Genomic DNA, 12,076 nt, shown 5'->3' on the forward strand with positions numbered 1-12,076 from the left:
TCGGGCTGACATTTGAAACATTGAAGCAGACAACATAAGCCACATAATGTGGTACTTAGAACGTTTTATTGAGTACAAATGACATTGGTCCAATAGTAAAGACAATTATATATTTTTAATAAATTGCTCCAATAACATGAGCAGCAAGAAACCCCCGGGACATCATTAAGCCATGACAACAACTATTAAGGTAAGACTTTGACATCAGCACCTTTTACTTATTCATGTACAGCTGCAGCCCAGATCTTACTACTACTAATAAGGGTTAGGGTTAGTACAATCCAGAATTTGTAACTAGAGAAGGGTTCCCACATGTAAATAGAGGAATAAGCCTTGGTTTTCTGCTAGTTCTCCTTTCTCTGAAGTCTGTTGAGGCTGGCCATGGGCGAAACGTTTGGCAACACTCCAGCCCCACTATATTTTCTGTCAGAACATTTACAAGCAAGTTACCCCGTGTGGGGCTGGACCCCAGTGCAGAGAGAGAGGGAGAGAAAGCAGAAGCATGTTATATAGTCCTCCCTCACCTCCGTCACGGGCGTCTGCCTCATCATCCACATAAACTCCAGCACCGCCATGAAGATGGCCACCAGCAGGCCGCAGACCAGCACCACGAAGATGCCACCAATGTTCTCCATGCCCAATCCTAGAAGAGAGAGAACAGAGAGAGAACAGAGAGAGAGAGAGAGAGAGAGAGAGAGAGAGAGAGAGAGAGAGAGAGAGAGAGAGAGACATTACAGTAACCAGATAAAACGGAAAGAACACAATGGAGAGAAAGATTCATGAATGGGAGCAGTACTGGAGCAGGATAGGGTAGCGACAAGGGTGTTTCACCACCAAGCTAAAAGAGCCTGGTTTCCAGTCTACCAGTCCTTGAGTAAAATTCCTTACCACTGCATGCTGCTTACTGACATGTATTTGGATTCAGTGCAAGTGGATTAAAAGCATCTGCTCATTAATCATAGTAATCAGCAAAGGAACAAGAGGTTGGGTCGCACCTTTGGCACGATGGTCCCCCTCCTTTGGGCACTTGCCGCCTTCCCACCACTTCCTCTTGAGAATTTCGAGACGATTGTCTTCCTGCATCTTCAGAATGGCCAGGTCAAACTCGTCCCGGTACACTGAGCCTGGGGGGGAGAGGGAGGAGAACAGGCTTAAAGCTGCTCCCTGAAAGAAGCTGCACTTCCAAAACAACTCTGCATTTGATCCCAGAGCGTCTCTGTCAAATGATTCAATGACAATGCCAATGCCAATAAAGTGTCCCTACTATAAAACATGAAAATGAATGAAAATGTGCATCAAGAGTATTTAATCAACTACAAATTGTAATGGCCGCCCCCCTGCTATGGATATACAGAAGATCAGGTAAAACAAAGCCCTACAAGGACAGCTATACGTGCACAACCACATTAAAACCCGCTGATAAACAATGAGCGTTTCAGTTGTTTTGTTCTTGTTTCACAATAAGTAGCGACAGTGTTCTGGGAAGGTCTTTATTTGTACTTCATGCAAGTTCTTTATCCACCATTGGGCAAATGTGAGCTAGAGTCTCTTACTATTGACTCTCTCCTGCCGTCTATCTTAACCAAATCTCTGTCTCTCTTTGTTTAGCTGCGTCTCTCTTTGCTCTTATCTCACTGTGCCTCCTCCATATCCATCTGTTCTCAACCGCCGTCAACCGCCGTCAACCCCCCCCCCCCCCCCCCCCAGGGACATGGGCTATTAGCTGTCCCCCTTCTCTTGTCTGTCACTCCGACAGTGATCCCCCCCCCCCCCCCCCCCCCAATGGACCGTCCCGCTCCACGGACCTGGGGGCATCCCGATGCCGTAGCCCTTGGTGTCCAGCAGGCCTCCTATCTGCGTCAGGTTGCAGTTCCTCTGGCGGTAGTACTCGTTCATGGTGCTCTCCAGAAGGAAGGCGTAGTTGGAGTTGAGCACGCGGGCGATGCCCTCCTCGGTGCTCTTGACGAACACGCTGGGCTGCTTGGAGTGCATGAAGTTCCACATGCGCTGGTACGTCTGGTAGCGGGAGTTCTGCGGGGGCAGAACAAAGAGGAAATGGAAAAGGAAGCATACTTGACGACACAGTACAGTAAAGGGCCTTCCGATGACTCATCCACCTCATCATGAGTTTGAGAAGCCTGTTGTTTTGTTCTGATGTATTTATTCTTCATTTCCATTCATGTTGCCTACATCATGCATATTGATTTATTCCAATGCTAATTTGTTGCATCACATTTCAAATCCCTTTGTTTAGCCTCATGGTGTCCTTTGAAATTTCTGTTTATTCTTGCAAGTCTTTGTTCATTGCTCAGTAGCAAATTTTAATCTAAGGTCCCAGGAACATCGACGACGACGACAACAATAACAACAACCACAACAAAAACAACCAGGAAGTGGACACGGTAACAAGTCTTGCTTGTCCAGTCTCACGCTTCGGTCTCTCCCTCATTCGATTTGTTCCGATGTACAGAGGAATTAGAGAGGGTGAATGGAACAGAGTATAATTCTCTACCAGAGCCCCGTAGTTCAACTTCATCTGTCTGAAGTGTATTGAATTGTGGTACTGACGAGCAGCCAGGAAGCTGATAAGAACTGTGGCAGTTTGAGGACGGGCTGCACGGGAGGGTGACATGGAGGATAACATCGCTGATGGGAACCGGTGTGGGTCTGTTTGACTGTCTGTCTGTCTGTCTGTCTGTCTGTCTGTCTGTCTGTCTGTCTGTCTGTCTGTCTGTCTGTCTGTCTGTCTGTGGCGAGCTGGTACATGTATGTATGTATGTATGTATGTATGTATGTATGTATGTATGTATGTATGTATGTATGTATGTATGTATGTATGTATGTATGTATGTATGTATGTATGTATGTATGTATGTATGTATGTATGTATGTGTATGTGTTGGTGTGTGTGTGTGTGTGTGTGTGTGTGCGTGTGTGCGTGTGTGCGTGTGTGTGTGTGTGTGTTAGTTAGTGGTCCTGGTCTCTGTGTGTATGTGGATTTGTGTGTATATACTTGTGTGTTTGGGAATATTCAGTCCAAGAGCACGTGTGCATGCAAATGACTTTGCATGACCTTGGGTATAACAGCACATGTCTCTGTCTGTGTTTGTGTGCGCTTGTGCGTGTGTGATGACAGACGTCCATCTTCATATTAACTCCCTTTCTCATCCACCACGTGCGTGTTATCATTACAGCGCATGTTATCATCATTATCATCCAGATATACATATCCATGTATACACAACGCCAGGCGCCGACCTGGAAAAAGGTCATGGTGGAGCCGCCGTGCATGGTGCCGTACTCAATGGCCGTCTGGTCGGCCAGGTCGTCCACTGACTCGATGGGCACTTCCATCCTCTGCACCGTCAGGAAGGCCGCCAGGTTGGCGGTGTACGAGGAGATGATGATCAGGGTGAAGGCCCACCTGAGGAGCGGAAGAGAGACCTTAGGTTCTCCCCTTGTGGACGGGGTAAGGCGGTGTGGCCCCAAACTGCGTTTATACCACAGCATTGTTGAACGCTTGATTGTGATTGGTCGGTGACGTTCCGAGGTTCGTGAGTTATTTTTGTAATAATGGGACACCTCAGCCTTTTAACAGTTCTGAATCCACGCGCTATGAATCCAACAACAGTGAATAGTGGGTGTTTCACATGATGTCGTGCACATACCAAACGTAAACGGAAATGGGTCAAACCTGATGTACAGAATGCTGCAGGATTGTTCGATGGCAGGATGGAATGGATGGATAGCAAGATGGGTACGTGGAAACAATGCTGTATTGGAAAAGATATCAAGTTATGCATGAAGGTTTTTAGCACACACAGACGGATAAGGACACACATAAAGCAGCAAATATGTTGATGAAAGTAACATAAATCATATATTACATTATAAATAAGTAGTACTTCAGCAATGTTAATGAGCCTGGGTTGACTGTTTGAGTGAATGCATGTATCTTATTGGATGGGAATGGAAATGTATGGATACGTTCTTTATGCATTCAGTATGCATTTGTATGCAATCCAATATCCAATATGAACACAACATGGCAGAAGGATTTTACAATTTTTGCACAAAAAAAAAGTATATTAATACTATATTTTATGACTCTTTCCTCTTTGCACTCTGTGTGTATGCATGTCTATACTGTGTCATTCTGTGTATATGCGTCATTCTGTGTGTGTCTGCGTGTATGTGTGTACGTGTCAATACATTTCTCTGAACCTGTTTTGTCCTGTGGGGGTGTGTGTGTGTGTGTGGGGATGTGTGTGAGACCCTGGGTGTGAGTGACGTGTTTTTATGTGGGGGTGTGTGAGTGCGTTTGTGTGTGTGCATGCCAACGTGCGTGCACGACTGGCGTCCATACTGACCACACTCCGCTGACGCAGCGCGTGGACAAAGCCCGCGGTGCGATGGTGGAGCCTTGCTGCATGAAGCCGCCCACGGGGAACCAGAAGCTGTTCCCCAGGGAGTACTGGTTGATCAGCAGATTACAGCGGCCCTTCAGACATGGGTGGGGGTTGTACCACTCATACGGCGTCAGCCTGAGCAAGGGAGCACCGCGACACGGGGGCGCGGGGGGGGGGGGGGGGGGAGACATGGGAGGAAGAGAGAAGTATTTTATTTTTGGGGGGATTGAGTACACTGAGAGCGTGAGGGGGAAGTTCAGAGGAAGGCAAAACTCAGTTTGGGTGAGACGGAAGTGTGACACGGATTGTGCAAAAAATGAAAGGGAGAGGAACTCGAGGGACGGAAGGGAGGGAGAGAGCGAGGGAGAGCAAGAGAGTGAGAGAGAGAGAGAGAGAGAGAGAGAGAGAGAGAGAGAGAGAGAGAGAGAGAGAGAGAGAGAGAGAGAGAGAGAGAGAGAGAGAGAGAGAGAGAGAGAGAGAGAGAGAGAGACAGGGAGGGGAAACAAGGAGGACACAAGGAGACTTTAACTGAGCACGGAGGCAGCAGAAAGTCACCTTGGCTCTCGAGGGAGGCTACTCCTCAGTCCCAGTGTGCAATCTACATACACAGTGTGAGTGAAGGCAGACTAATTGGGACATGGAACACAACTATAAGGCATATGTGGCATTCTAGGCACATGGGGGGGGGGGAGGCTGCGCTCCTTCGGATTTACAATTATTGCATCCACTTATGTCAAAATAGTGAGCATGGGCGAATGACTTGCACTCAGCAGTGTTCAATCAGTACTGTACCCTATATAAACAAATCAACCTCTGCCGTTGGTCACAATTTTAACAACATAAAGATTATCAAAGTGGAGGTGCGTGGTTGTTTCTGGAATTAGTTTCTGGTTACTTCATCTCTAAAAAATTGTAATACAGTATGGTGGTCACTTATGGCTTGGTTAACTGATAGCGATCTGCATTGGCTGTTCTGTCGTGTTCAGTCTGACCAGAAGGTGTCAGTATGGTGCTGGAGAGAGAGGAATATGATAAACACAGTTTGAGATGGATTAGACCAGTTTGAGAGCGGTTTCATTTTTCTTCATCTAGCCATTACTCAGAACATGGTCTTCTTTCTTGCTTTTATCTTTTTGTCTTTATTCCTGTCTTTCAGTCTTTTCTTTATTATCTTCCTTACCTCACACTCTCTTTCTCTCTCGCCTTCACTTCTCCGTAAATCTATCTCCCTGTCTTCACACCTCATTTCTTTTATTCATATTTTAGTTATTTAACCTTTGTTTATCCAAGTACAGAACACATTTCGATGTATAATCTCTACACATCTGTTTCAATGCATGTGCGCGAGTGTGTACATGCATTGCGTATGTGTGTGTTTGTGTGTGTAAGTATGCATGTGTGTGGACATTTATGTGTCGCCGTTTCTTAACCGCTACCTGGCAACCAGGAAGAGGATGCAGCTGACGGCGAGGTAGGCCAGCAGCATGAAGAGCCACACCCCCGGGGAGAAGGGGTCCAGGAAGGAGAAGTAGCCGGGCCTGCGACCCTGCAGCACAGGAAACACACAACAGCATGCTCTCACACACCGAGACATTGTGTTGTGGGGACGTCGAACACGCCGTGCATGTAGAGCTACTGCTGCAGCGGAGCCGTGTATAAATGGAGAGGCACAGCTTTCGCAGGTGGGGATGGAGAGGGACTCATTATCCAGCTAGGTATCGTTTAACAGCGCCTCCCCGGGTGAAGAGGGAGGGAGGTTAATTAAAAACAGAACAGCGCTTGAACGTGCGACCCAAGCTCTGATATACGGACTATATTAGTCCATATTATTTTTTAACACGGTGCAAATGGTCAAGAGGAGTAATTAAAATTACAGGAGAGTAAATGTGCTCAACATAATTTAGAAAATGCACATATACATATAGTTTGCATGCAAATGCACGATAGACTTTGTCTGAGTTGAATATGGGGGTCGTTCCATTATATAAGCCATTTTTTTTATTTTTGCTTTCTTACACAATATAACCCCGCAGGAAGAGCATCACTAGTCCAAGCGTGTTCGGAGAAGGCATGATCAATTGAGGGACCGTATTTGCGTTCTGCACAAGGTTGCCTGTAATAACCAAGGAGAGTGGGGACAAATAACACTGTAACCTTGACGTTCAAATGTTCTGCCTTTTCTGTGGCCTACGGTTGATTTATTTCTCTAAATCACAGACCATTGGATGTCCACACAGAATGGAATAAGAGGAAAGAGATTAATATGTTTGTGCCGCACTGGAAGGAGAAAGCAGGGATGGGAAAGGGCAGTAATTTGTATGTTTGGATTCGTAACCCAGGTTAGTGTAGACAAAGTGGCCTAAACAGGGATGGCAGCCAGCAGGCCAGTGGGGACATAGGGGGAAATGCCTAATGTTTCATTATCCTGCACCAACAGCCATTATCCTCTAAATGAAACCAATTACTGATGAAATAGAACCAGGCACTAAGGAGATTGTACTGTGTGTGTGTGTGTGGGCATGTGTGTGTGTTTGTCCGTGTGTGTGTTGCCATTGTTGTATATCTGTATTATTGCACTTTGGTATTTGGCCTTATCAAAAAATCGATATTAGGGGAAAATATACATCACTATGTCCTACAGCACGGCCGGTAGGTTGGTAAACCAAAAGACAATTAAATGGCTGTGGCTGATAGCACACAAAGACATTTAATTTAAGCATACAAAATGAACGTTGTTGGTTACATTTTTGGAGCGAGAGAAAGGCACGCTTTTTATCAAGATAATTCTGATGTAGCAATGATTATATGCCAGAAAGATATCCTACTCTGCAATGCAGAAACAATGTCTATATTTCAAAAGAAATGTGTACAAGAAGATCAGCACAATTTTCTGCAAATGAGCAAAATGATCATGTGCAGGCCTTTTATTCTGATAAATGAAGCCACAATGGGCTTGATGTAGAGATGAAAGTCCATGAATAGCTCTGTAATAAGTTCCATATTAGCCTAAGTGAGTAAAATAGGATCTGTGGCGAAACGAGGACTGAACGACCGTCAGACCCCTTATTACCGGGATCCAAACCCGGTCTGCTTATCTGAACACTGCTGGGATTATACGAAGGAATTATGCAAACAGATGACGATAACTATCAGAAAATCCATCTGGAGCACTGCGGACATGCAATGCATATCCAATCGTTTCAGGAGAACCAATAGGACGGTAAATTACTTGCAGTGCTCCCCGGGACAACACAGGGTAAAGCATAGGAGCCAATGGTGTTATGTGCTGACATGTGTTGTGCCATCTATTGCCACTGCTCTGTGCTGAACAAGCATTTTGCTAAATGGTTGGCCAAGCCTGCCCTCTCTCTAAGTTGTCGCCAAGGTGCCATTACGGAACACAGCGTGCCACCATCACGCCAAACACAACAGATGGCAGAGTAGAAAAGCTGATCTGATGGGAAGAGAGACAGAAAGACAGAGAGACAGCGAGAGAGAGAAGGCGTGAGAGAGAGACAGAGAGCGAAATGAGAGATGGAGAAACTTTACATCAAACAACAATTACACATTACAGAGCAAACCTTTCATAGGTCTGCATTATATAAGTCTTGTGGAATGTAGAATTTGAAATGGTGTCATAATTCCCTTCTTCACACAGGATTCAAAAATAATATTAACCTCTTAGGTAAGCATGAGATCTCCTCAAAGTTAGAGGGTTGTACTTCTTAACTGTCACAATACAGTTAGCAGCTGATTCAGGTTGAAACATTATAAGTGCATCCTTGGATTGTCACAGAGGATTGCATACGGCTTTTCACTGTCGTTTTGAAAACTGAATGCGAAGGAAGCTCATGCACCTAAGGTTAAAAGACTGACTAATATTTTAATTAATATCTTATAATAATCAACTAAATGTAGACTCTGCTTCAATTCATAACTGGCATAAAAACACATCAAACAACATCAATTTAATTCAACAGAACAAACACGCAGAAAGAAGAACTTTTGTGTACCAACAAAGCTGCAGGTATTTAAGTACCTGTGTTATAAATCGCCTGCACACTGAACACAATGAATCACACACTGTCTTACCCAAGTTTTTGGAAACTCAAGGTGCTGTAAGTTAAATGAAGAAAGGGTTTAAGATGAGCTCGCCTTCGGGCCAAGAGGTTATCTCTACGTTATGCGGCATGCAGCAGATTATGTGTGCAGAGCATCCGCTGCAATAGATAACAGCGGTCTTCCTTCTGCTTTATGCATGTCTGACATAGCAATAGTCTTACATATACCTGAGAATTGAACTATGTTGTGCACTCTACAATATTCCATTCAGGGCTTGCCTTGTATGAGCTTTTTCGAAATCAGTGTTAGCTCAGCTTTCGATTGGGACACAAGCATGTGTTTCTCACACACACAAAAAAAAACCTGGGAAAGAATTGTGGTGTTATGGTTTGGAGGTTTGGAGGAGTGAATGGAGTGTAGGTGTAAACAACAGCGGAATAAACACAAATTCTCATCACATTGTGACAGTGTTTCTGTGAGTAGCCTGAAATGGATGTAATGACGTGAGAAGGTTGAGGCTCAATAATGGCTATTATTCTCAGACAGTGAGCCCGGATTGTAGGCTTCTACATCTACAGGCACACACACACACCCACACCCACACACACACACACACACACACACACACACCAAAATTGGACTCAAGGATGGACAGGTTGTTGCGTGTCTGTATGTACATCTCTACATGTTTGTTATGGATCAGATGTTATGCATCACATTTCCCCCAGTCTGTCAGCAGACGTCTGCGTCCTGTGCGTCTCTGTCTACAGAAGGGCAGGGACGTGTCTTGGCGTGATGCTGCACAAGAGTCATGGCAGCAGGCAGATGCCCTCTAGGGGGGTGGTGAAGGAGGCGTAGGGACTAGCGGGGGACTGGAGGCTCTCTCGAGGAGGTACTATAAGTAGGTGACAGAAGAACAAGCTGAGAATGGGACATAGCCTCTTGACCTAATTTCTAAGTGAATACTGCTCAAGTACAAACGCAGAACGAGGAAAAGTGCACATCTTTTCTTTCCATGCAATTAGTAAAGATGCAGCTGGTGAATGGAGGGTGAAGGGATCGGACAGCCGTGTTTGTGGTGGGACAATGATCAGTGCGTCAGGTTGGAAGGTCGCGTTGGCATGAATGAAAAGGCTTTGAGGGCTGAGCGCTGTGGCTGGCTGGTATATGGACACCAGCATAAGAGAATCTCACGGGTCGCTCTCCACGGTCTGTCCCATCTGCTGCTCTGTGTGTGTTTAAATGATCTTTATTGCAACGGGGCCGCCGTTTTTATGGACGTGAGTCACGGTAACAAGATGCCAAAGGTGGGCTCTCTATGTGACGGACGGACGGATAGATGGAGGACCAGGGGGAAGCCCAGAACCATCGTTCAGCACAGGGGTCTGCTTTATGAGGCAAATCTCAACAAATGTAATGACAGCGAAACACTGGCTATAAAACTCATCCCCCGGCCCACTTCCTGTTCGAGCAGTGATGGACAAACCCCCCTGCAGTGCCGGATTCAGTCAAAGACCAGCAGTATCCATGTTGTTTATTGTGTGGATCAGGGGGCTCTGTACAGTTATCCAGTCAGGGATGCTAGGCAGTCATGCCGTTCCTTGGCATTCACACCACACTCACCCACTCAACACCCCCCCCCCCCCCCCACACACGCGCACTCCCCCGGGAGGGATCTCATGCTTCAATTCACTCCAGACTGACGGACAGACTGACTGACGCACCAGGACAACCCGTCGTCTTTCCAATTCTCACCTCTCCCCGTTTGTCTTTTTCCGCCGCCTCCCTCTACCATATCTTCCCCTCCACTTCTTTCTCGCCGTAGCCTCGACCAACCCCCCCCCCTCGCAACCTCCAATGCTTCTCTTGTCGCTCGCTCGTACCCTAACAGAGGGTTTCCTCCCTTTTGAAAATAATCGTGTCGGAGCAGATGGGTGCACTGCGATGGCAGTTGGAGGTGTCTGAGGAGTGACTACCCAGGATTATTTTGTCTGTGTTTCATACTATCGGCATCTCTCTGTTCATTTTGTGCGGGACTTTATATCACTGTGTGTGTGTGTGTGTGTGTGTGTGTGTGTGTGTGTGCGTACGCGTCTCACACTGACGCACCTAAAATGTTACAACAAACAATCGCGTGCTTCCTAATGTGTTTGCATTTCGTCGATGGGTGCGATGTGTGTCTGAACGCTGCAGGGAGAGGATTTGAGATGGGGAAGCGAGAACGAGAGATGAGAGAGTGAGAACAAGAGTCACGGGGAGACTGAGAACAAGAGTCACGGGGAGAGCACAGGATGGAGAGAAGGGAAGGGAAGTGCTTGGAAGGTGCTTGGGATCGGTGTTCAAGTTTCCCTGGCAGCGCAGTTTTGCACAATTGCTTATGCACGTACAGGGACACATTTGTCTTTGAGCGGATATTGTGCTGGGGTTCACGTGAGGCCAGGCAGTCAATAAGGCTGATTCTCACTCTCAGCCCTCAGGGCAGCTTCCAACGTTGACGTGGCTTCGGCGCAGCCCTCATTATCTCCTCTTCTAATTAGGAACACACACACACACACACAAATGCGTGCACACAGGCACGGACGCACACAGGCATGCACACAGACACTAACCAGTGCACGCGCACACAAGCACATGCACACACACACAGACACACACTTGGGCACACACACACACAAACAAAGACACATACACACGCATACACACACATTCATACGCACAAACGCATGAACACAGCCATGCACGCAGGCTCTAACCAATGCACACACACACACACACACACACACACACACACACACACACACACACACACACACACACACACACACACACACACACACACACACACACACACACACAAACACACACACACACAATCTGCTACCAACAGACTCACAGGAAAAATTGTGAATGCCGCGGCTACAATGCACTGATATAAAATGGACGTAATGGATGTAAAACATTATACAATGTTTTCGCCGTTTTTTTGCATTTGGTTTGTCTAGTTCATAGACTGATTCATGGAATCCCACTGCTGTGTGCTGGGATAACACAGGCAACCTTTGTGGGTTATTTTTTATTCGCTCACACACAGAGAGAGAGCGGTGCCGCAAATAGAGCCTGTTTATTCACAGCAGTGCTTCCAGGATCCTGAAGGTGAAAACACGCGGCCATATAACAGCTGTTGTAATCTCGTCACTCTGGCTTTCTGTCTCGTCCTCACACAAACAAACATGCACCCACTGAACAATCCATTCATAGACATGCACTCGCTAATCTAACGGCGCATAAAACCGCACAAACGTCACTTCTGTCATTTCAGAAATTGGGTTCCAACATCCTTTTGACCTCTGGAGCTAAAGTTTTTGGATGGCATGTGTTCCTCAGGATATAAACTCTGAATAGAGTTTCCTTTATGTGCAATTCTATGCTCATTTTGTGATGCAAGAGCATGTCTCAGAAAAATAAAGAAATGAAAAGAAAGAGTGCATGAGAGAGCAGAATGCAAGGTAAGAGATTTGGAAGGGGGGATAAGGGAGGAGTTGAGATGAGAAGAGAGAGGAAAGCGGGGATAAGAGAGGAATAAATAGACTGCGTTTGCAGGTAAT

General features: G+C 46.2%; 1 protein-coding gene across 1 annotated transcript in view; it reads right to left on the reverse strand.

Moving 5' to 3' along the window:
* The window catches only part of grik4 (glutamate receptor, ionotropic, kainate 4), a 139,960-nt gene that overhangs the window by 4,668 nt on the left and 123,216 nt on the right, over positions 1–12,076 (reverse strand). The window contains exons 13-18 of the mRNA XM_060074884.1: positions 5,846–5,955; positions 4,371–4,544; positions 3,259–3,424; positions 1,806–2,031; positions 996–1,124; positions 525–643 (exon numbers count right to left, since the gene is read on the reverse strand). Coding sequence (XP_059930867.1) covers positions 525–643; positions 996–1,124; positions 1,806–2,031; positions 3,259–3,424; positions 4,371–4,544; positions 5,846–5,955 — 924 coding nt within the window. The remainder of the gene's footprint in view (positions 1–524; positions 644–995; positions 1,125–1,805; positions 2,032–3,258; positions 3,425–4,370; positions 4,545–5,845; positions 5,956–12,076) is intronic.

This window comes from Gadus macrocephalus, chromosome 16 (assembly GCF_031168955.1).
Source record: "Gadus macrocephalus chromosome 16, ASM3116895v1".
NCBI classification, from domain to species: domain Eukaryota; kingdom Metazoa; phylum Chordata; class Actinopteri; order Gadiformes; family Gadidae; genus Gadus; species Gadus macrocephalus.